The sequence below is a fragment of the Malaclemys terrapin genome, chromosome 2 (assembly GCF_027887155.1).
Source record: "Malaclemys terrapin pileata isolate rMalTer1 chromosome 2, rMalTer1.hap1, whole genome shotgun sequence".
Classification (NCBI taxonomy): Eukaryota; Metazoa; Chordata; order Testudines; family Emydidae; genus Malaclemys; species Malaclemys terrapin.
In genome coordinates, this window is record NC_071506.1 from 101,225,771 (window position 1) to 101,251,296 (window position 25,526).

Consider the following 25,526-nt stretch of genomic DNA (forward strand, 5'->3'; position numbering starts at 1 on the left):
CTGTAAGTGACGAGTATTTTGCAGAATTGGGTTTTTAAATGGAAAGAGTGTGCAATTCTAGTCTACTAATGCACTACTAATCAAGATAGCAAAATTATAACATCATTATATTATCTGGTAGACATTTTTGGTACTGTTTTGCAAGCTGACAAATACTATGCATGTACACATGAAAAGCAGTGTCTGAGTTGCAAATCTGGCTATACATCACCTAGGAAACTGTGTTAGTGCCAACACTTCTATCCAATACCACAAATGAAATGTCCAGGTTGTCTTCTCATAAAACCAATTTTGTTCCTGGATCTATTCTTCCTGGTTATTTCTGTCTGTTAAACAATATTGTATTATTTGGTCTGTATCTATAATCCAGGCTATATTACTCAAAATGTAACACCTATTAAGAGTAACAAGCCAAAAAAGAAGAAACTCAAATGAATTACATTTTCAGACATATAGGGTGAAATCAACAGGAATGTTGCTATTGACTTCAATGGAGCCAGTATTTAATTCGTGATATTTTAGAGAATGGTAACTGGCTGCAAGATATGATTTAAGTGCAATACATTAGTATTACTCAAAAATACTTCTTGCATCTCAGCATATGAAGGGATTCAAACTGAAAAATATATACATCAACAATGTTAAGAAAATCTATATTGGGCCCTATAACATTAATTTTGGATCCCACAATTTCTAATATTTCCAAAGTAATTGATATATAACGGACACATTTAGAAATGTGTGCTCTTGAGTCTGTTACAGATGCAGAAATGTATGCTACTGTGTTTTGATGGTCATTTAAAAACATATCAATATGATGATAAATTATATACTGAAATCAAACAAGCACACTATAGGAAGCTTTAAGTTAAAAAATTACCAACAAACAAATAATCTGTTTCTGTCATTTTTAACTAAATTACAATAGCTACGGAAAAGCAAACAGATTTAATATAATTAAAACATTCTCTTAAATTTCTACCCGCTAGATTTTGCTATTTCAGTATTTATTTTGTTTTTGTACATAACAGACCATATACTCAGGAGATTTATGTCAGTCTAGTTCTATTGAAGTCAATGAAGCTTGGCTGAGCTACACTATCTGATGATCTATATCAATATAAGCAGAGAAGGCAAACAGAGAAAAAAACAACAAGGAGTCTGGTGGCACCTTAAAACCTTTCAAATTCTGGGTTGCAAAGCAAGCAAGAACTCATTGCATCCAAAAATTACACCAGAATAGTTCAACTTATCCCTGCAGTTCAGGCACTAAAATTGCTGTGAAGTAGCTTTGAGCTCTTGGGCAATAATAATATCTCAATGAGGCTATGTAAAAAAGAAAAAATGTCAACCATATATCTAAAAAAATTAAGATTGAAGGATACAGATCTTATTCTTTCTTCTAAGAACATCCAATTTCCTCTTTAATCTTATTTTCTCTTACCTTTATCTCCGCCTACCTTCTCAGTATTCATTTTCTATTCTAGACCAAAAGAGTTTTAAAAAGAGAAATGGGAGATCAAATAACAATACAGTCAGGCGTGGCACCTAAATTTATAATCTGAAAACAAGAGATGTTTAAGAACTATCAAGAAACCCTGTTAAAACTCACATTTGAAGAATGGTGTGTGTGTGGGGGGGAGAGGGATTTATACGAGCTTCTTACAGGATGTTTTCAATTCCATCCAATTGTTTAGAAAATATGTTTATGTAACTTGTGTTTTGATAACCTCTTCTCTGAAAAGTTCACTTCAACTTTCTGAGCCTCATTTTCTCATCTATAAAATGGGGATAATATTATTCCCATGCCAGGGATGGTGTGAAGTTTGTAAAATTATTTAAACAGTAAACATGTTACATTGTATTATTAACAACAACCTATACCTGTTTTATTTTTGTGAACTTATCTGTATTACAAAACTTTAATAAAAATGGTGAACATAGAAATGAAATTAGTGCCATTTAAAATATATTTAGTCCAGATTTAGGCTTGCAGCAAACTAAGGCCCCAGTTCAGGAAAACAGTTATCATGGGGTTAAATCCATCCCGGTTCAAGAAAGCACTTAAACATGCATTTAGTTTAACTAACACATTGACTTCACTGGAATGTAAGGATATGCTTCTTTACCCTTCCTGAAGAAAGATGTTGTCAGGAACTGGGGGCCAAGTTTGCAATCCTGCAAACACCTACATACCAAACATAGTGGCACAAATTAGTAGTGCTTTTAATGTCAATGGGGCAATTTTTATGCACAGTTATTTGCATGCATGAGTTTTCAGGATCAGAGCTAAAGTTTTGATCCTGCAGCTGATTTCAATGGGACTACTCACACAGGTCCCTATTTCATAAGGTATCTATCTTCCGGGCAAGACGTGAGCATATGCTTCTTTGCTGTCATGAACAGGTATGGATTTAAACTTTGGTGCTTTCCTGAAGAAGGTCCATAATAAGGCTTACAAGATTGGGCTTTATGAACCCAATCGTCGTGAGGGGCTGAGCATCCTCCAGGAAAGAAGGCTGCTGAGACATCTCAGAGGTCGGGGCCCTCAGGCAGCATCAGTCACACATCTTCATACACCTTTTGAAATTGTGCGTCGGCTGGTAAGGGCAAAACCTAAACCATGGCAGGGATCATCGCGTGTTTTTGTGAACCACTGTCTAGATGTACAGTGCTGTCTATTTATTAACTACGGTCCCCTGTGTGTGGCAGCAGGAGCTGGCCCTCTGTTTGGAGAAGTTGGTTGTGGTTCCAATTAACACACACACACACAATTCAGCGAAAGGTAAGTCCCCAGCCAGCCTTCCAGAGATGGGAAGGGACGCGAGCAGCGTGCGACGCAGCAGTATTAACTCTGCTTGCCTTTGATGGGAAAGGATGAGTCCTGGAGGCTGGGGCTCAGCAGTGCATGGGCTGGACCAGGAAGCGTGGGAGGGCTGAGGGGAGGTGTGAGGGTGGAGGAGGGTGAGTCCTCCTGGCTCTGGATTGGCACGGGGGTTGCTGAGGGGATGCTAGCGTATTGCCCGCGCATTAGCGGCGCGATTAGCTAGGCTGTCTGTGGCGAGTTAGGAGCTGCGTACAGGTGCAGCCCGGCGGGGCGGCAAGTTCCCTTCGGAAGAGGCAGCGCGCTGGAGCCAGGTGGCTGGCGAGCGCGCGGGAGGCAGCCGGGGAGGAGCCGGCTGGAGAGGAGGTGGAGGGAGCGGGGAGGGCCCAGGGAGGCTGCTGCGCTCTCAGGGAGACCTCAGTCCCCGCACACTCGCCCAGCGCTGCTCTCCGGCTCTGCCCTTTGGTGGCACAGCGCTGGGGGGACCCAAACCCCGCAGCCGTGGCGGAACTGCGAAGGAGACGGAGCTGGGCAGCGCCGCTGTGGGCGCATTTTACCACGAGGGTCCCCCAGTAGCTCCCCTGCCAACCCCCCTCCGCAAATCCCTGAGGCGGGTGTCTGCGTGTGTGAGCCAGCCCCGGCGGGCTGCGTCCCGGGAGCCCCTACCACGCACTAGGCGCTGAGTCGGTGAGCAGCAGAGGCGAGATGCCACCCACCCTCCAGGCACCAGAAAGTTTCGCAGCTCCGTGAGCGCGGCGGCAAACTCCCCTCCGCCCCCTTCTTCTGCTGGGCGCGTGGGGCTCCCTCGGTGCCTCTGCAGCAGCACGGGCTGTGGGCGTCTCTGGGGGCGAGGTGCAGGACCAGGGCGCTGTTTGTTCTCCTCCGTCCGTCCCAGCTGTTACTGGGGGGCAGCCGCAGCAGCCATGGAGCCCGAGGCGATTGCGATTCTCTTCCTGAACCAGAGCGAAGGGCCCCCCCGGGGGGAATTCAACCTCTCGGGGGAGGAGCAGGACACCAAGCCCCTCTTCGGCATCGGCATCGAGAACTTCCTCACCCTGGTCGTCTTCGGCGTGATCTTCGCCTTGGGGGTGCTGGGCAACTCGCTGGTGATCACGGTGCTGGCCAGGAGCAAGCCGGGCAAGCCCCGCAGCACCACCAACATCTTCATCCTCAACCTGAGCATCGCCGACCTGGCTTACCTACTCTTCTGCATCCCCTTCCAGTCCACGGTCTACGTGCTGCCCACCTGGGTGCTGGGCGCCGTCATCTGCAAGTTCATCCACTACTTCTTCACCGTCTCCATGCTGGTCAGCATCTTCACCCTCTCCGCCATGTCGGTGGACCGCTACTTGGCCATTGTGCACTCCCGCCGCGCCTCAGTCCTGCGGGTCTCCCGCAACGCGCTGCTGGGCGTGGGGCTCATCTGGGCGCTCTCCATCGCCATGGCCTCGCCCGTCGCGCACCACCAGCGCCTCTTCCACCGGGACGCCAGCAACCAGACCTTCTGCTGGGAGCAGTGGCCCAACCCCCAGCACAAGAAGGTCTACGTGGTCTGTACCTTCGTCTTCGGCTACCTGCTGCCGCTGCTGCTCATCTCCTTCTGCTACGCCAAGGTGGGTACGAAGGGGAGGATGTCGGGGGTGCAGGGGATGGGTGTACGGGGTGCAGCTACAAGGGGTATAGCTATAGGGGTGTGTATGTGGTAGTTACAGGGGCGTAGGTATAGGGCGGGTGACGGGATACAGTTACAGAGGTGGGGTGTAGCCATAGGGTGTGTGAGAGAGTTTGGGGTACAGTTACAGGGGTGGTGTTTAGCTGTAGGGTGTAGCTATAGGGTGTGTGTGTGTATGGGGTAGTTACAGGAATGGGATGCTGGTATAAAGTGTATATGTGTGTACGGGGTATAGTTACAGGGGTGGGTGTAGTTATAGTCGTAAAGGTATAACGATGAGTGTGTAGAGGAAGGGGTATAGGCATAGCTATAGGATAGGGCGGGGTATAGGGTGTTAGCATTTGCAAAAGTGCGGGTAGATGGGTGGGCTACATGGTTTGTGTGTGGGTGCAGTAGCAGAGCGCTAGGGTATGAGGGTTAGTTTTGGGACGGATGCATGGAAAGAGGGTACAGAGGTAAGGACATGGGAGGGGTTGAAGTTTCGGTGTGTGTAAGGGAGTGGGGTAGACTCAAGTGTGGATGGAGTTACACGTGTGGATTTATAGGCTAGAAATGTCCAGTTGGAAGGTGTTTCGGGGAACGTCACACCTGTGTGGGTCCGAGGGTGCAGCAATAAACGGGGGAGGAGATATAGTATAGGCGGTTGTGGGCGTATTCTCTGGTAGGATTTATTTTTTTTTAAAAAAAACCTTCTCTTTAAAATCTCCATTTCAGCTGCGATAAACACTCTGTGTTTTCCCGTAGTGCTGGGTGATGAGCTCCGAACTGGGCAAAGTGCAACTGTGTGCAAAGTTGTTAACATATAAAAAAATCAAATTGAAATGATTTAAAACATACTGCACTTAAACAAAACCCAGCCACATTATTACTGGGGTCCTGATGATCCGTACGATGCCTGTTCTACCACTTGTTTCTTAACGTCTAGTTAAAAGACACTAAGAGCAACAGGCACGCTGCCCGCTCGTCAGGGAGCCTCATCCTGCATCATCTGAAGTTAATGGGAGCTTTGCCGCTGACTTCAGGGGGCTCAGGATCACGCCTTTTGCTGCCAGAAAGCAATCACTTGATGATGAGCAAGTTTCTGATGAAAGGAGCTTAACTGTGACACACTCACTCTCCCCCCTTCTCCGCTCAGGCAATGATCCATTTTCTGTACCAGTGTTTTCTGCACCTTTGAAGGAAGCACCAGTTTAGACTGCTGTTCTCCAGAATCTAGAACAGGTTGAATACAGTCCGACTGGACAGTTCTTTTACTGAGATCTTGCAAACCTTTACTCGCTTCCTTAGTTCTTACTCACTCCAGTAAACTACATTGAAGTTAATACTTCTGCTCATGTGAGTAAAGTCTGTTCTCTTGCTGAGGGATCAGTTCCTCCAAAGCAAACATGTTTTGAGGGGGTTGGAGTGTCTAATTTATATAGTTTGTGTATAAATTCATTAATTGTGATGTGGAAAAAAGGGCTGATAGAGTGAAAACCTGCATTTTAAAACACTTTGAAATATGTATTCAAAAGACAAAGTTTCTAAATTACAGGGCAAAAACAACATTTAAAATGACAGAGGTGTCAAAGTGGCAAAAAGGCAAAAAACTAAAATTAGTATCAACCCTTAAAGGTTTAGTTCTCTTTTCTCTGTGTGGTGGGTGGATTTCTCATTGTCTGTAATAGGAGTTACTGTGTGGACTGAGGGGGAAGTAACCAATACCATAGATTTGATCATCACCATATTTAAATAAAGATATTAACAGGTATGGAGAAAGTGTTAATGGACATGCTCAACAGATGCCTTTTTTAAACATTAATTTTTAATTAGTAAGTATTAATAATTTTATAGCCAAAAGAGCCTCATTCACAATATTGAGTAACGGCCTCTAAACCCTTGTTTTTTACATGAAAGAAGTTTTATAAGTTAAACAAGTGTGAATGTTTTTTAAAATTATAAATTTTTACTTGTGGAATTTAAAAACAAAATTAAAAGGGATTGTTTTGTTAACAGACTTTATTGTAATATTAAAGTTAATATAATCACACCATTTTGATTACAAAAATAACTATTTACTATAAATATTACTGTAAATAATTTGATTTAAAAAAAATCTTTAAATCTGAGTCCCTGAATGTCAAGTTTATGCCCAAAGCAAATCTTTTACGGTCAAGTTAAAATAGCCTGAAATAGGGGTTAACTACACTAATTAAATGAATGTTTAATTAACATTAAAATGTTGTCACAGCCAAGAAATCAAGGCAATTCAAAGTTACATCTGAAACCGCCTCCTTAATTCGCTACCAAGCTGTCCTTACTTCACCCTTGTTTTGGTTAGGAATTGAAGGGCTCTGAGATGACAGGCCTAATCCTGCTCCCGCTGAACTCAGGATCCAGGTGTGAGTTGCTCACCACCCTCAACACTCATTCGTGGCAGTGAGAACTGAGTAAACTTAGCCCTTTGTGGGAGGCACTTGGAATCTGTCTGCAACATAAGGGCTCACTCCTACTGTCACTAAAGTCATTGACAAAACTCCACCTGCAGTATTTTGGCACATCTGTGTGAGCAGGGGGTAGGATAGGTTAAGATTGGAATGGCAATAAATCAACGACAGAGTTTCAGCCTTAAATTTGTCAATGCCATGGCTGCGATAGTATATGTCCAGCAACGGAGTCATCATGAAGCTCCATTCAGCAAATTACCATAGAATTCTATTGAAATAAACACAACCCATGACATCTTGGCTTCCCAGTACACACAGTGTGAAAGGAAAGTTACTGTGTAATATAACAGGTACATCAATGGCAACATTTAGTTATAGAGCATATTACTAGGTCAGATCTGCAGCTGGTATAAATTGATGTAGCTTCATTGATTTCTATGGAGCTACATTGAATTACGCCAGCTGAGGATCTGTGAAATAATAATGATAAGGAAGCTTCAGTCTTCTCATAATGTAGTTTAAGACAAAGGGAATACAGTTCTCTATTTGAATAGATGGCATTTTCAGGACTGTTGTAAGGCAAGTTCTTGTTTTTTTTAATGCAAATTGTAATTTCCTTCATTTTTTATGTATTTAAATGGCAGGCTAGCTGTATTCCCTCTGTCTTAAATTACATTATCAGAGAATTCACATCCTACTGGGAAGTACTAGCAAAAGGACAGCTCTTGCTGAGAGACAACAGCATCATTACAAATTACAGAAATACAGAAACAGTGATGAGTATTTCTAAAATCTATCCTCCTGCAAGCCCAGAGAAAACCAGAGCTGGCATTCGCATGCAATGAGATGTATAAGCAGTGATTAACTATTTAATAGTTCAGTAGTGCGTATTAAGTTAAGTGCATATTATTTGATGGATAGCTTGAAATGGCTCTTCGGTAAGTGTGTTTTGTCATGAGATAACATATTTCTTTTATTATTTACATATTAGCTTATTGTATGTACTATTATGAGGTTACTATAGGATTACACATTAAAAAGTGCCAATTAAGGCCCAATGGCTCAAGGCTGCAAAGTGCCAAAGCTCATTTTGGGAGGTCCTGAGCATCTTCAGTTCCCATTTACCAAGGAAGTCAAAAGTGACTAGTGATTTTGGGTGACTCAGTTTTTCGGTGCCCAAGCTGAAAAAGCTTAAAGCTATCCTCTGAAAACCAGGACTCTTTCATGTTGGGCACACAAAAATCATGGCACCCAGAAACTGAGGTAACTACAATATTAGTCACTTTTGAAAATCTTGGTCATTGGCTTTGATGGGACTACTTATGTGGCAGGATATGGCCCTGAATGATTATTGTCCATTTACCCATTTCAAATATTAATAACTGCCCTATTTTTTACTTTTGCCTTTAGAAATACTAAGAGAAACCTGGCTCCATTATGTACTAATATCCTGAACATTCTGAACTGTGGACTATAATCTTGTATCCCAAGTTTCAGCAGGAGGATGTTAATGGAAGAGGTATAACCCAGACCCACCAATAAAACTAAAACTAAATAAAATCTATAATAGTAGTAGTGACACAATACTAAGTAGAATGGAATGAAAGGCTCTGCTGTAGTAATTGGAGTTGGTCCCATTACCATAACTATGGCACTGCTGACAATGATATTTGAATGTAAATAAGATTTATATGACAAATCGTGGTTCAGAATGCAATGTTTACATATATCAACATACAGGTTATTATTATTAGACAATTACCTTGTGTAATCTACTCAGGGGCATTCTTTTAAATGGATCTTTCCAGGAGCTACTAATAATGAAAGTGTAACCAATGAAATGGCTGTAAGTAGAGCAGGGTCACTTAAACCATGTTCTCTCTCTCTCTCTCTCTCTCTCCCTCCCCCTCTCTCCTCCAATATGATTTCAGGAGGAGAGGGGGGAAGAGAGAGAGAGAAGGGGAGCATAAAGGAGACATATACATGGGTTACATTCCAGCAATTTATATTATGCACTTTTTTTTGGTAACACAGTCAGTGATGGCTTGAAGACTCTTCTACTGCCATGGTCATAAAAAACCCTGCAAAACCATGGGTTAATCAGGAGAATTTATTCCATTTTATTCTTTCCTGAGAGCAAAATATGATCTGAAAAAACAGGTGTATGAAAGCTGGGAGTTTGAAAAGTTTAACATAAGGAATTGTTTTTCCAGATTTGAAGTCTTTTGAGATATAAATTCTTGTTAGAAAAGAGTATGGAGTACATTTTAAGCTAAGTGAGTGGGGATTTAGTTGTGTGAGTCAACTATCTTCTCCAGGCTGCTTAAAAAAATAAAAAGTGACCCTTCACTTCAGCTAGCTTTCTGAGCACAGATGGAGTATTACATCTTGGTACCAGGCTCACTTGGATGCATTCTGCATGTACAGGTTTTTCCCCTAAAAATCCTGCAGTGGTATCAGCAGCTACAAATGCAGAAGTAGATGTTTTAAAAACTACTTGGGGTCAAATCCTGACTGGCATCTGGAAAACAGCATAATAGACCCCACCAAGCCCATATTTAGTATATGCTGTAAGAATGGTTTTCACTTCTCTCTCACTGGCTCTAACTGTCTTCCAAAGTCAGCCACACATACACCACTCACTGCTCTCATCCCCTCATCCAGCTCCTACTCATAGCTTGCTAGAAACTGCTTATTCTGTATATTACTCTGGCAGAAGCAGCCAGGATTTTCTCTTCCCTCCCTTTGCCCAGGTGAGAGGAGGGAAGCAGGAGTCAGGAGAAGCAAGATCATTGCCCCAGGTTCTCTACAAGAACCCAGGAGTTCTTCTCATGGAAGTCTGGGAAAAGGGCTGTTCTTGCCCTCTGGTCTCCTTACCATTGAGGTGGAGAGGTCTGGGGGTTCAGCCAAGGCCACACTCAGTAAAGGCCAATCTATGTGTCCCTTTCATCCTCTTTGTGGGTCCAAGCTTGTTTACTGACAGTTTGTGTCATGTCAAGAAGATGCAGAAGAATGGAGATTGAGATGTACCAAAAAGATGCAGGATTGAGTTGTTGGTATGTATATACTGCTGAACTAATACACTTCTAATGTATTTAACAGTTATAATACTTTTAGCCTTGGATTTACATAAAAATTGTCTTTAATTGATGTTTTCAGGTCTCAGGCAGTCTTTTAAAAGTGGAACATCTTTCCTCTTCCCCAAGTGACCATCATCGTTCAGAAATATATCCTTTTTCTTTTTAACTCATTGGATACATTTTTCAGAACATATGATTAATACTGGATCAGATCAGTGATCCATCTTATCTAATATCCTGTCTCAAAGTGACCAGAACCAGATGGTACAGAGTAAGGGGCAAAAGACACAACGATAGGCAGATATGGGATAATCTGCCCCCAGGGAAGTTTCTTTCTAACCTCTAAATTGAGATTGGTTTATAAACCCTGAAGCATGTGGTTTTCTATCTCTCCTAAAACTCTGTAAAAGTATGTATTGTTATGACTCTGAACAGTCTTGTTATCCATATAAATACCCAATCCCTCCTTTGATTTTGCTAAATTCTTGGTCTTCAGGACATCCGGTGGCAATGAGTTCCATAGTCTAATTGCGTATTTGAATTTGTCACCTTTCCATTTTATTGAATGTTTCTTTTTTTTGTATTATACAGTCTACTTCTCCATAAACATTTGCATGGCAATTTTTTTTTCTTCAGATCCTGGCCTACAAATACTCTTAATTTCAGAGTGAATGATGGTTGCAGCCAAAATATGTTCCTGCTACACTACCCAAAAATCTTGTGCACAGACTATCAAGGTTCTGTTACAATTTCGAAGCTGCTCTTTAATGACAAATCAATTCTGTTGCCAGAATAAAAAACTGACCTACTATAGTTACATAACAAGTCATGGCAAGTCTTGCATAAAGGTCATATTTCACTTGTGACATGTTTTTGTATAAATTAATTAAAAACATTTTTAGGTTCCTTCTTCAAAATCAGACAGCTCCAAGGGGTGATTATTTTAACCAAATATCCAGCTGATGAATGCAAATTACGCAGAAGACTAAAGAAACTTACGGTTCAAAATATACATTTTTTATTTTATGTGCAGAGAAGGTCATCCTAAATTCACAAACATAGACATTCTTATGGAAGGAAAATGATTGCCAGTTAAAAATTATTGTAGAACAGGTTTATGTTTATTGGCAGATTGGGTTCACTGCCATGCATATTTTGTTATGTGATGCATCTGTTTTTTATATTAGAATTAAATAACTTATGTGCTTCATATTTGTTGATTCCCACAGGTGCAGATTAGATATTACAGATTACACTTTTGAAATGAGTAGACTGCATACATCAACATTTGCAAGCAATATTGGACAGCATAATTTTGAAAAATGTCCTTTAATTTTAAAAGCAGTTTAATATACACCTTGCATTTATCTTTTTCAGGTCCTTAATCATCTGCATAAAAAGCTGAGAAATATGTCAAAGAAGTCAGAAGCATCGAAGAAAAAGGTAGATTGCTTTCCTTACCAAGCATTCTAACTTCTCAATGTAATGTTGATTATTACCAAAAGTGTAACAAAGAGATGGACTTGAATCTAAATACACCTGAACATTGAGGGTTTAAAATCCAAACCTGAAACCAGATTTGAATTTTGCATTTGGCCCCTAGTCTCTACAATGGGCTAAGACACTATTCTAGATCTTTATACCTTGAACTTTTGAGGATGTGAAAACCAGATCCAGACCCAGTCCTTGTGACTCAGAGGTATTTATAGTATAAAAGTACTTTTCAGTTCTCCTGTGTGTTTTCCCTTTCTTGTGAATTTTTTCTGCTAATGTAATTTTTGATGTAATACAAAGAATTTCTTATTTTTAAGATAAACCTTCTAAATAAGGTTTATTGTACTTCCTGATCTTCTTTTAAAACTTTGCCATCATGAAAAATGTTTTTATTCTCTGCTGTTCAGGGCTTAAATTAAACACCCACTACTAATACTGCAAATAGGATTTGGAAAAGATCTTTAAATCACAAAGCTAATATTGTTCTTTAGGACTGTATAGAAGGGTCTGTATCATAGTGAATTTATCTGGTAATACAGCATATACAGTTCTAATTTTGAGCAGACTTGAAACCAGGAGTTCCTTGCCCAACTTCTATATTTATGAACAATGCAGTCAAATAAATCTTTAGGGCACAGCTATGCAGTCTAGGGTTACAAACTTTCTACTTGCACAAAACTGAACACCCTTGTCCCACCCCTACCCCGCTTCTCCTCCGAGGCCCCACCCCCTGCTCACACCCTCCCTCTGTTGCTCGCTCTCCCCACCCTCACTCACTCGCTTATTTTCACCAGGCTGGCTCAGGGGGCTGGGGTTTGGGAGGGGGTGAGGGCTCTGGCTAGGGGTGCAGACTCTGGGGTGGGGCCAGAAATAAGGAGTTCAGAGTGTGGGAGGGGGCTCCAGGCTGAGGCAGTGGGTTGGGATACAAGAGGGGGTGACAGCTCTGAGGGTGTGGGCTGTGGGGTGGGGCCAGGGAGGAGGGGATTGCGGTGCAGGAGAGGGCTCCGGGCTAGGGGTGGAGCCAAGGGGTTCAGAGTATGGGAGGGGGCTCTGGGCTGAGGCAGGGGGTTGGGATGTGGGAGGATGTACGAGCTCTGGACTCGGGGGTGCGGGTTCCGGGCTGGGGCCTGAAATGAGGGGTTCAGAGTGTGGGAGGGTGCTTCGGGCCTGGGCAGGGAGTTGGGGTGTGTGTGGGGGTGAGGGCTCTGGCTGGGGGCGCAGACTCTGGGGTGGAGTTGGGGGTGCAGGAGGGTACTTTGGGCTGGGACTGAGGGGTTTGGAGGGCAGGAGGGGGATCAGGGCTGGGGCAGGGGGTTGGGGTGCGGGTGTGTGTGTGAGGGCTCTGGCTGGGGATGCAGACTCTGAGGTGGGGCTGAGGATGAGGCGTTTGGGGTGTAGGAGAGTGCTCCAGGCTGGGACCGAGAGGTTTGGAGGGTGGGAGGGGGATCAGGGCTGGGGCAGGGGGTTGGGACATGGGGGGGAGTGAGGGCTCTGGCTGGGGGTGTGGGCTCCGGGGTGGGGCTTAGGATGAGAGTTTTGGGGTGAAGGAGGGTGCTCTTGTCTGGGACTGAGGGCTTTGGAAGGCGAGAGGGGGATCAGGGCTGGGGCTGGGGGAGGGAGTTGGGGCCTGGGAGGGGGTCAGGGGCGCAGGTTCTGGGTGGCGCTTACCTCAAGCAGCTCCTGGAAGCAGCAGCATGTCCGTTCTCTGGCTCCTATGTGGAGGGGCAGCCAGGCAGCTCTGCGTGCTGTCTTATCCGCAGGCACCGCCCCCATAGCTCTCATTGGCCACAATTCCCTGCCAATGGGAGTTGCAGGGGTCGTGCTTGAGGTGCGGGTAGTGTGCAGAGCCCCCTGGCTGCCCATACGCATAGGAGCCAGAGGGTGGACATTCTGGTTGCTTCCTGGGGGCGTGCAGCACAGAGGCTAGCAGAGAGCCTGCCAGCCCTGCTGCGCGGCGCTGCCAACCAGAGAGTCAACGTCTCAGTCAGCGGTGCTGACCGGAGCCGCCAGAATCCCTTTTCGACCAGGTGTTCCAGTTGAAAACCAGGCACCTGGTCACTCTAGTGCAGTCTGAGCTGATGGATATAATCATATGCCCATGCAGAATCTCACTGAAGTAAATGGAGATCCACATGCATGCAGGGCATTGCCTGTGCAGACTGGATTGCTGAATCAGGCCCTAATTTAGGTTTCAGAGTAGTAGCCGTGTTAGTCTGTATCTGCAAAAATATCTGCCTTAATTTAGACAGTATTTATACAATCCCTAATTTTTGATAGAAACACTTGTCAAGATTTTTTTTTTAGAGGCACAGTCTTAAAAGGATTAGGTATTAAATCTCTGATTCAGCAAGATACTTAAGTACTTTGTGGAATTGGGATCTATGATATAACTACTAAAGGCTCAGAAAGTCGCCAACTTTTGTGATTTTTATTGCGCGTCTTGTGACTTTTGGTGTTTTGAAAGCTTCAGCTCTTGGAGTCATGTGGTTATATGAAAATCTGAGCTTTAATTTAACAATTAAAAAGTGTACCCTTATGTATCGTAGGGGCTCGAAAACCAGAATGCAAACAAAATTAACCAAAATAGCACTGTTTGAAAAATATAATTGTTTTAAATCAATCTCATGAGTTTTTGGGGTCCAACTAATGACAGTTGAATGCTTGGGGTTGGCAATACAATTTTACATAGTATATATTTTTTCAGTAAGGCTAATTTAAATTATTATTTCTTCTAAATAACAAGAACTCTTGCTCATTTTCATTCTGCATTTAGGGCCTAATCCTATGTTTCTCACCTTATTCAAACCAATGGGAGTTTTGCCTGATTAAGGATTTCAGAAGTGGATTTTTAAATTAGACTTTCATATATAAGAAAAAAGTTAAATGCAAAATAAATGTTTGCCAGAATACTATTTTTGTATATTTATTGATCACACACAAAACATTAGCATTAATATATTAGAATTAGCATATTTCCTGAAATTATATTTCAGGTAGTTTTATTTATTTATTTATGTGTAATGTTAAGTCATCCCATTAAATAAACAAGAGCAGTCCTGTAGCGTTTCCTTGGTTGCAGATTATACTGATAATGTTGTAAAGGTAAGCTTTGGAATTAGGCTTGAGAGGGATAATGGAATAAAACAGATGTGCGAGGATTGTCAAACCATTACGCACAGGTACCACGTATCTTAAGCATGATAGATTTAAGAGACACAGGGACAAAATCTGCCCTAAATTCTATGCCAACCAACTACAATCGGGGGGGGGGGAGGAGGAGGGGTTGCTTGGGTTAAATAAGGACAGAGACAAATTTCTCTTAGTAAGTTGAGCAGGTATACAATTATCCATATTATTCTGCTTTGGATCAAAATGTTAACATAATGGAAGGGGTACAGCACTGTGCTTTCTTTATGTCATAGCTGTAGGAAAAAAAGAAATTTCTGAAAAAAAAATCTGTAGGTTTATTTTCCTTTTTGTTTCCTTCTGAAAATGTGTGTGTGATAAACACAGTATTTCAGTTCCCAGTGGGAATCTTTCCTAATTGAAGGGTCCTATTTGCAATCCTTTATTAAGGCAGATCTTTTATTAGGCAGATTCTGTGCTGGTGTAAATTAGCACAATTTTATTGATATCAGCAGAGTTTTATTGATTTGCATCAGCTGAGGACCTGGCTCATTATTTGCAAATATTTCAAAATTTGGCAAAATTTCCTTGCTCTGTCTTGTCCTTCCTATCCCCTACTACTGCCCCTAGAAACAGACTTGGGAGAGGTGTCCTCTTGGTGTCCACTCCCCTTCACAAACATATTTTATTTTTTAAACAGAGGGACAGATCCTCAGCTGTGAAAATTGTCAGATACAGTGACATACTCTATGACAGCAGTTCTCAAACTGTGGATCGGGACCCCAAAGTGGGTCACAACCCAATTTTAAAGGGGTCGCCAGGGCTGGCTTAGACTTGCTGGAGCCCAGGGCTGAAGCCCGAGCCTCACCGCCTGGGGCTAAAGCTGAAGCCTGGGAGCTTGAGCCCTGGGCAGCGGGGCTCAAGTTACAGGCCCCTTGCCTGGGGCTGAAGCCCTAGGGCTTTGCCCCTCCACCCAGGCAGCAGTGCTTGGGTGGGCTCAGACTTCGGTGCCCCCTCTTGGGGTTGTGTAGTAATTTTTGTTGTCAGAAGGGGGTCGTGGTGCAATGAAGTTTGAGAACCCCTGCTCTACAACAATTTACACCAGCTGAGGATCTGCCCCAGAGACTACAGGTTGCCTGAATCTTGTTCACTACCTACTCTAGAATCAAACACGTGGGTTATTTCATGCTAGTTTTTAAATTTATCCATAACATAATCCCACTGTAGCCAGTGAAGTTACACAAGAGATGGATCTGGCTTTAGGCTTGAAGGAACTCATTTAGGGCACAATGGGAGAGTGTGTGCAGGGGTAAGACAAGTCTAGGATAGAGTGCTGAGGAGTATGACAGGTGGAAAGATCACTAAATAGAATCATAGAAGTGTAGGACTGGAAGGGACCTCAGTAGGTCATCTAGTCCAGTTCCCTGCACTCAAGGCAGGACTGAGCAATAACTAGACTAGTGGTTTTCAACCTGTGGTCCGTGGACCCCTGGGAGTCTGCAGACTATGTCTAAGGGATCTATGAAAGACCATAGAACAGTGGTTTTCAACGTGTGGTCTACAGACCTCTGGGGAGGTCGGTGGACTATGTCTAAGGTTTCAAAAGGGGTCTACCATTCAAAATTTTTTAGGCATCCACAAATGAAAAAAGGTTGAAAACCATAGAACTAGACCATAATCTGTTCTTAAAAACCTCCAGTGATGGAGATTCTAAAACCTTCTTAAACAATTTGTTCTAGTGCTTAACTATCCTGACAGTTAGGAAGTTTTCCCTAATGTTCATCTAAACATCCCTTACTACAATTTAAGCCCCTTGCTTCTTGTCCTATACTCAGAGGTTAAGGAGAACAATTTTTCACCCTCCTCTTCGTAATAACCTTTTAAGAAAACTTATTATGTTCCCCATCAATCTTCTCTTCTCCAGACTAACAAACCCAATTTTTTCAATCTTCCTTCGTAGGTCATATTTTCTAGACCTTTAATCATTTTTGTTGCTCTCCTCTAAACTTTGTCCAGTTTGCCCACATCTTTCCTGAAGTCTGGTGTCCAGAACTGGATACAGTACTCCAGTTGAGGCCTTATCAGTGTGAAGTAGAGTGGAAGAATTACTCCTCGTGTCTTGCTTACAACACTCCTACTGGGGTTTGCTTTTTTTGCAACAGTGTTACACTATTGACTCATATGTAGCTTGCGATCCACTATAAACTCCAGATCCCTTTCCACATTACTTCTTCCTAGGCAGGCATTTCCCATTTTGTATGTGTGCAATTGATTGTTCCTTCCTAAATGGAGTACTTCGCATTTGTCCTTATTGAATGTCATTCTCCTTTACTTCAGACCAGTTTTCCAGTTTGTCTTGATCACTTTGAATTTTAATCCTATTCTCTAAAGTACTTGAAACCCTTCCCATTTTGGTATAATCTGAAAACTTTATAAGTGTACTCTCTATGCCATTCTCTAAATCATTTGAGAATATATTGAACAGAACAGAACCCAAGGCCTATCCCTGCGGGACCCCACTCAATATTCCCTTCCACGTTGACTGTGAATCATTTATAACAAGCCTCTGGGAACCAATTATGCACCCACCTTATAGTAGCTCCTTCTAGGCTATATTTCCCTAGTTGGTTTATGAGGTGGTCATGTGAGACATTATCAAAAGCCTTACTAAAGACAAGATATACCAGATCAACCGCTTCTCCCTATCCACAAAGTTTGTTACCCTGTCAAAGATAGTGATTAGGTTGGTTATATGTGACAAATTCATGTTGGTTGTTACTTACACCTTATTATCTTCTAGGTATTTACAGATTGAGTTCTTGATAATTTGCTATATTATATTACTGGTCTGTAATTCCCCAGGATGTCCTTATTTCCCTTTTTTATAGATTGGCATTATATTTGCCCTCTTCCAGTCCTCTGGAATCTCTCCTGTCTTCCTTGAGTTTTCAAAGATAATCGCAAATGACTCAGATATCTCCTCAGTCAGTATTCTAGGATGTATTTCAACAGTAGTTGCCAACTTGAAGACATCTAATTTGTATAAGTAAATTTTAACTTGTTTTTCCCTATTTTAGCATCAGAATCTACCTCATTTTCACAGGCATTCACTGTGTCAGATGTCTGATTGCTACTAACCTTTTTGGTGAAAACTAAAACAAAAAAGGCATTTAGCACTTTTGCCATTTCCACATTTTCTATTATTGTCTCCCCCCCCCTCATTGAGTAATAGGCCTACCCTGTCCTTGGTCTTCCCCTTGCTTCTAATGTATTTCTAGAATGTTTTCTTGTTTTCATGTCTCTAGCTAGTTAATCTCATTTTGTGCCTTGGCCTTTCTAAGTTTGTCCCTACATGCTTGTGTTGTTTTTTAATAGTCATCCTTCATAATTTGACCTTGTTTCCACTTTTTATAGGACTCTTTTTTGAGTTTCAGATCATTGAAGATCTTCTGTTTCTTCTTATTTCCCCCAGCTACTTCATCATCACTTGTGGATGTGAAAGAGTTTTCCTTTTGGCATGGGAAGGTTCATCTTAGCAGACCATCTGCTCTGTTGATTAGGTGACCCTGATGTGGATGGTTTCCTGGAGCTTTTGTATCTCCAAAGGCAATGGATATTATTTGATGGATTGGGCCCATTGAAATAAGAATCTAGGTGTGGATGATTGTGTTAGTGAGGTTAAGAGTGAAGGTGAAGTTCTACTGCTGCGCAAGGAAGCTACTCAGAGCTGAATACATTTCCCATACCTGCCAAATTCTGTTTGCAGCTAAAGGGAATTAAATCTAATGCTAACATTTCTCTTGAGTGAGAACTAATTAGCACAATCTCCCATGCAGAACATTTTTATCCATTGTCACTGAAATGGAAATGATTTTCATGAGCAGTCCAAACTTCTCTTAAGGAGATGAGATTGATTTCTTACTGGCCTGAGCTAAAAATCTATTGTTCAGAGTAAGTGGCTGCACCAGTCATTACAGGTAAATAGAACCCAAATTCAAGAACCTAGCAAAATATCTAGGCCTCATGTACACTGATGTGTACCATTTCATGGCTCTGTGTTATAACATAGTTTAGTGTTGCTTGAGTAGATGGGACTAGGCTCTATGCCCAGGGATATAAGATAGCTCTGTAACATGGTTTGATTCCATCTACACAGGCAAGATCAAACCATGTTGTAAAAGTGACAAGACCCTATTTATGTAATAACAGTGAATGACATATTTGGTAGTTAAGATGGGGCTTACGTCTCTCAGCAATGAACTAATTGAAAGAAGTAGTAGCTGGAAACTTAATAGGTGTTAATTTGTCAAACAATTGCAAAACAACAAGTATTTTCCTAAAGAAATAACTGAAATTTAAAGAAAGCCCCGACAATGATTTTTCCAAGCCACGGTTGCATTCCATTATCCTAGAAGCCTAACATTTCTCTATTTATATCCTAGTACTCCCCATTGACAGAGTCTATCATTGGAGATGGATGGCATCTCCTTATGAAAATAAGGACAATGAAGTCAGGTAGCACTAATGGGTCTAGTCTGTTCTGCTCAATTCGTTAGTTTTGTCTAAAATACTGTTTATGTTGGTGAGCTTGGGTTTCCAGGTTATCAAAAGCATATATTAGCCCCCTCCTCCCAATTTAGGTTTAATACATATATTGTGGTCAGTTTTCATTGCTGGGCACCAGGGTGTACTCCCATGATTTCCACCAACATTAATGGGATTTGTATGGCTAATGGATAGATTTGCAAAAGACCTCTGGTCCCCATTTAGGCACTTAAATTAAGTGGCCAGCTGGATGCTGAGCACTTTTGAAAATGTGGCAACTGAATTTAGGTGGAGGTCTTTTGAAAATCTTTATGCAATACACAGAAAACACAGCCTATTAGATTTAAAGTTATGGCATTTCCCAAGGGCTTGCATCACCACTGCATTACACCAGTTTTGTGTCAGTGGAACGCCATTGCAACTCAATCAGAGGTGAAAGTAAGCCGGTACGCCCTGGTATGGCGTACTGGCAAGAGCCGGTTTGTGGTACCGGGGTGGCCCAGCTTCCCCGGGGGCAATTTAAAGGGCCTGGGGCTCCTAGCAGGGGTTGGAGCCCCAGGCCCTTTAAATTGCCACCAGAGCTCCACTGCTGGAGCCCTGGGGTAGGGCTGTGGGGCTCTGGGGGCTATTTAAAAAGTCCGTGACTCCCCTGCTTCTACTGCCCCAGCCCTCTAAATAGCCACGGGAGCCCCGCTGCTTCCCCAGGGCTCCTGTGGCTATTTAAAGGGCTGGGGCGGTAGAAGTAGGGGAGCCGCGGGCCCTTTAAATAGCTCCTGGAGCCCAGGGGTAGTGGGAGGCTCCAGGGGCTATTTAAAGGGCCAGGGCTCCAGCTGCCTCTGCCGTCCTGGTCCTTTAAATAGCCACGGGAGCCCCTCCACTTCCCCAGGGCTCCTGCGGCTATTTACAGGGACGGGGCCGTTGAAGCAGGGGCGCTCCAGGACCTTTAAATAGCCCCTGAAGCCCCGGGCTGCTGCTGCTACCCCGGTGGCGGGGGGCACTTACCTTAAAGGGTGGGCTGGTTCTGACTCCCTCAGCCATGCTCCTTCCGCCCTAGGCCCCACCCCTTCCGGGGGCCAAAGCTGGCCCCAGCGTATTGGTAAGTCACTGGACTTACTTTCACTCCTGAACTCAGTGGAGTTCCACTGACACAAAACTGGACTAACAAAGTAGTTAATCAGAGCCTTAATCTTTACATATTGCTCCCTGCCATTTGAATTCACACAGTCCGTGCAATGGGAACCTCATGTTTATCAAGTGAAATTTGAGGGCCTATGTTCTTCTTGACCTAATCCAATTATATGAAATATAATACATATGAATTATATGCATCCGAAGAAGTGGGCTGTAGTCCACGAAAGCTTATGCTCTAATAAATTTGTTAGTCTCTAAGGTGCCACAAGTACTCTTGTTCTTTTTGCGGATACAGACTAACACGGCTGCTACTCTGAAACCTGTCATAATACATATGGCTGATAAACTGAAATAGTTTAGAAATGTGTTTTTTCCTAATATTTTTGTATCCCTAAATAATGGTTTTGAAGCATGTTGTTTGAAACTGTTTGCTCAAGTGTTAATAAATCATCCATGTTTCTCTTTTCCTGCCTTAGACAGCCCAGACTGTGCTGGTGGTGGTGGTGGTTTTTGGCATATCTTGGCTGCCACATCATGTGATCCACCTCTGGGCTGAATTTGGAGTTTTCCCACTGACTCAAGCTTCATTTCTCTTCAGAGTAACAGCGCACTGCCTGGCTTACAGCAATTCTTCTGTAAATCCTATTATATACGCATTCCTCTCTGAAAATTTTCGGAAGGCCTACAAACAAGTCTTCAAATGCCAGATAGGTAATGAATCACCTCTGAATGATGTTAAAGAAAGTAAAAGTCCGATAGATACAGCACCGTCTACCAATTGTACTCAGGTGTGAGCAACAATTAAAAAAAAAATCCTGTCATGTTGGGTTTTCATATGTGTGGACTAGATGTCTAGAAAAGCACAATGAGCTCCTAAAAAGAGCTGCAGCTTCAGCTTCAGCTTTAGCTTGATAATTGGTAGAATTAAAAAATTCAGTTTCCTTACATTTACCAGATAACTGTGGCCATTCTTAATATTAGACATCTTTGTCTAGCATGGTTCAAATGAAGATCTGTCCTTTGAAAGATGTTCCAGAAAAAGTGGGTAATGGTATGTCAGTACTAGCCCTCTTATTCATTTAGTAGGAAAGCTAATAACTTGCTATTTATAAATATTAACATACAGCATATTCCAATTGCGCCTATAACACAAATATGTTAACATAGAATGCAATTGTACAATTCCTAATCCAGTTCTATAATGTGAAACTTTATTCTATAAATTGTGTGTGTGGGGGCGGGGAATTAGCTCTCACCTCAAAGAAAGATAATTAATGGTGCAGTACTATGAACTTCAGTCATCTCTTCAAGGTTGGTTCTGACAATGGTTTTGTTTGTTTTTAAGCAAATGTTGAGCAGAAATAATTTTCATATGCTGAAGTAATTACTTAGAGAAGAAATGCTAAACTAACTATATAAATGTAGAATTTACACCATGTTATTGAGGTACTGAGGTTGTACTTTGTGTGTCTAGCCTGGCTGCATATACAAAACAATGGTTACACCTTTATAAAATTTTGCTTAAGGCACTCACATAATTGTGGCATAACATAGGTTGATGTAGTCAAAGTGGGAAGGGTTTGTTTTAGGCCTCTCTCTCTGTGTGTGTGTGTGTATATCTATCTATATCTATCTATCTATCTATATATATATAACTAGAAATGGCATATTTTTTATATATATATATAAATAAAATATGCCATTTCTAGTTATTGATATATTTCTAAATATATTTCAGCTTAAACATTAAGTTATGGATATATTCATACACACACACATTGCTATTCTTTGAAGGAAGCTTTAAATGGGGGTTGAAATTGTTGACATTAGCATTCCAACAGTTCTATTAGAATCTTAATATCAGACAGCTTAATAGTTTTAAGTTGGAAAAAAATACAGTTAGTATTTTTAAGACAAATTAAATGGTCCAATCCTGTAGACATTTAACTAACTTGAGTAGTTCCACTTTGTTCCAGATCCTCAGCTAGTGTAAAGTGGTGTACCTCCATTGTCCTTAATACAGCTACATCAGTATGTACCACCTGACATTCTGATCTTCTAAGTTTAAATTTGATCCAGCTCCCACTGAAGTCAATGAGAGTATTTCCATTGACATTAGTAGGAGTTGGGTTGGATCCATATTACATGCATGATTTTTTACATTTTTCTCCAGTTAATGCTGAGCCACATTCCTCTTCCTCCTGAGACTTACTGTTTACAACAGGGCAGGTGTAAGTATCTTTTTGTGCTTAGTGGAAGATGGTTGTGACAAAGTCAGTGAAATTCCAAGCTACAGAGAAATTTATTATGGCTTAATTCACACAAAAATGTCCGCATTTACACACAATTAATTCACTTAGACATAGTAGAGAAAACATCTTCCCAGAAAATTGTACTGCATATATAGAACTATTGTTTATTTATTCACTTTTTCCTGTATGTGAATGGCTTACTCTGTTACATATCCCTGAGTACACATGAAATGGCATAGCGCTATTTTCCCACATGCAAAGTACATTATCAGAGTCAAATTAATTAATAGGTAGCATGTTTAAAAAGGACTAGGTAAATTCATAGAGGATAGGTTCATCAATGGCTATTAGCCAGGATGGGCATGGATGGTGTCCCTAGTGTCTGTTTGCCAGAAGCTGGGAATGGGCAACAAGGAATGGATCACTTGATGATTCCTGTTCTGTTCATTCCCTCTGGGGCACCTGGCATTGGCCACTGTCGGAAGACAGGATACTAGGCTAGATGGACCTTTGGTCTGACCCAGTATGCCCGTTCTTATGTTCTTAAATTAGAAAATGCTGAATGTAGTTTGGGAGACAGCTCTTTCAGGGGCTAGTCTAAGACTGTGGACTGAATTTCCACAGGAACTAGGGGCAATCAAAAATCTCACCACCTATTGCATGGCATACATTGTTGACCTGCCTTCTCTAACATGGTATACACAGCAACATATATACATAAATGAAATATATATGTTTTAAAAACCTACCAAAAGACTCCAGTTCAAACATAATTCTTTCTCTGGGGAGAGTATGAGAGAGGGAACAAATATCATGTGACAGGTATTAGTCATGTACTACTGGAAGGGGCTTACATACTATGGTGAAGAGGGGTGGTATAAGAACCCATAGAGAATAGAATGGAGAGATCTTGCAGCATTTCTATAAAGATATAAAGTTATTCTGAGCAGTGGTGCTGAAAGGGTGCTCTGGGATGGGGCAGGGGGTTGGGGCAAGGGGGAGTGAGGGCTCCAGGAGGGAGATTGGGTAGGGGAGGGGACACTGGTCTGAGGCACGGGGTTGGGGTGCAGGAGAGGGTTCAGGGTGTGGGTCCTGGTGATGCTTACCGCGACTCCCAGGAAGCAGCCATCAGTTCCCTGCAGTCCCTAGACACATGGTCAGTCAGGGAGGCTCCATGCGCTGCCCTCGTTGCCCGCAGGCACCACCCCCGCAGCTCCCATTGGTCATGATTCCCAGCCAATGGGAGCTGCGAAGCTGGCCCTCAGGGCAGGGGCAGCGCATGGAGCCTCCCTGGCTCCCCATGTGTCTAGGGGCTGCAGGGACCTAACAGCCCCTTCTGGAAGCCACGCAGAGCTAGGGCAAGTGGGGAGCCTGCCTTAGTCCCGGGCCCTGCTGCGCTGCCGACCTGACTTTAATGGCCTGGTCAGCAATGCTGACTGGAGCCACCAAGGTCCCTTTTCAACCGGGTGTTCCAGTCGTAAACCGGACGCCTGGCAAGCCTAGGCCAAATTAAGGCCCTAAGTGCTTTCACCTGGGATGGATAGACATCAATGCTTTAAACGCAGTATTAATGTGTGCTTGTATTATGGGACGTTGTACCCTACAGATTCTGTTTGGCTGCAGGTCTTGGGGACTTGCACATGCACAACCAGAGACCTGAATTTAAATACCCACTGAAGTCAAAGGAAAGACACCCATGGACTTCAGTGGGCATTGGATTGGGCTGGATTCTGCCAATCTTACTTTAGACGAGTAGTACTTACTCATGTGAGTCATGTGTATTTTGTCAACAAATGGTTCCTGTTTAGGCTCTTTCACACTGACTATCTCTCAAAAAGTTTAGAATTAAAGTGCACATTTAAAATACTCAAAACATAATTTTAATGTGATACATTGTTTTAGTACTAGGAGCTAGCCAAGTCCGCTTTAAAATTGAATAAGGACAAGATCATGATTTCCATATTTGTCTATATGGAGTGGATGGAAGGAGAGGAAAGTCCACTTCGTGGGCCTATATTTTGTCAGTGAGAAAGAGGCTGAGGCAAAATGGCATATAGCGAGGTAAAAGCTGTGCAGGTTCTCTTGCTCATGTGAGAGTTGCTCCTTCCTGCAGAATTCCAAAGTCCTCTAGAAAGAGGCTCGCTCTTCCAGATCTCACATGGAAGGGAGGCTGCTGATGGTTATCTGAATAATTAATAATAAATAATCTGAAATTTGATTAGAAAACACTGCGTTAAGAGAGCTTTGATTTTTTTTTAAGGTTTCTCATTCAACATTAGCTCTGCAAATTTGTGTGTATGCATTATTAAACCAGGATTTATTTACCTGATCACATACTCTCTAATAATACAATGCATCATAAATTGTTCTACATGTTAGGTACACATCTGTAGCATCTTTAAAACTGTGCACTACTATGTATATGCCAAACAATCCATAAGTCATTTATCTGAAAATCAGAAAGTAAACTATTCTTATAAAATCATACTACACAATAAGTGCAATGTACTACATTATAATAAAATCTTGCTGGCATATTGATGCCACCTACATATTCAGCTACATTAGCTTCATAGCCAATTGCCTCATCTCCTGGATTGCACCTGAGGAATGCAGTTCTTCTGGTTAAGAAAATGGATAATACATGGCTGCTGATAAATTATTAAAATACATACATAAAAGTCTAAGTCAAAAGTCTAAGTCAATACAAACATACTGGCCCTTTGACAGTGAAAATAGTATAAATATTCAAGAAAGAAATATGAGAAAATGCTGTATCCGTTTATCACAAGGAGGAGAAACAATGGAAAATTATAATGGATTATTTGAAAAATAATGTGATAAGGTAAATATCAACTGCATTGGAATGCATATGCAAAAGAGGACAGAGTCAAGCTGGTGTGGGAGTCACTCTTAACATTGCTATTTCCTGACTTAACTGTGCCATCTCAACAGTCTCTTAATATAGGGTTTTTT

General features: G+C 42.2%; 1 protein-coding gene across 1 annotated transcript; it reads left to right on the forward strand.

Annotated features, from left to right (window-relative positions):
- Positions 1-3,434: 3,434 nt before the first annotated feature.
- GALR1 (galanin receptor 1) lies at positions 3,435-21,904 on the forward strand. Its single transcript, XM_054019322.1, has 3 exons — positions 3,435-4,437; positions 11,380-11,445; positions 20,775-21,904. The coding sequence occupies exons 1-3, from the start codon at positions 3,748-3,750 to the stop codon at positions 21,090-21,092; spliced, it is 1,074 nt and encodes a 357-aa protein (XP_053875297.1). The 5' UTR covers positions 3,435-3,747; the 3' UTR covers positions 21,093-21,904.
- Positions 21,905-25,526: the final 3,622 nt, after the last annotated feature.

Excerpts from the sequence above, each read along its gene's own strand:
- GALR1 (XM_054019322.1), top strand. The coding sequence starts at position 3,748 with ATGGAGCCCGAGGCGATTGCGATTCTCTTCCTGAACCAGAGCGAAGGG. Across the intron at positions 4,438-11,379 it reads TCTCCTTCTGCTACGCCAAG|GTCCTTAATCATCTGCATAA; the intron begins GTGGGTACGAAG and ends TATCTTTTTCAG. Across the intron at positions 11,446-20,774 it reads CAGAAGCATCGAAGAAAAAG|ACAGCCCAGACTGTGCTGGT; the intron begins GTAGATTGCTTT and ends TTCCTGCCTTAG.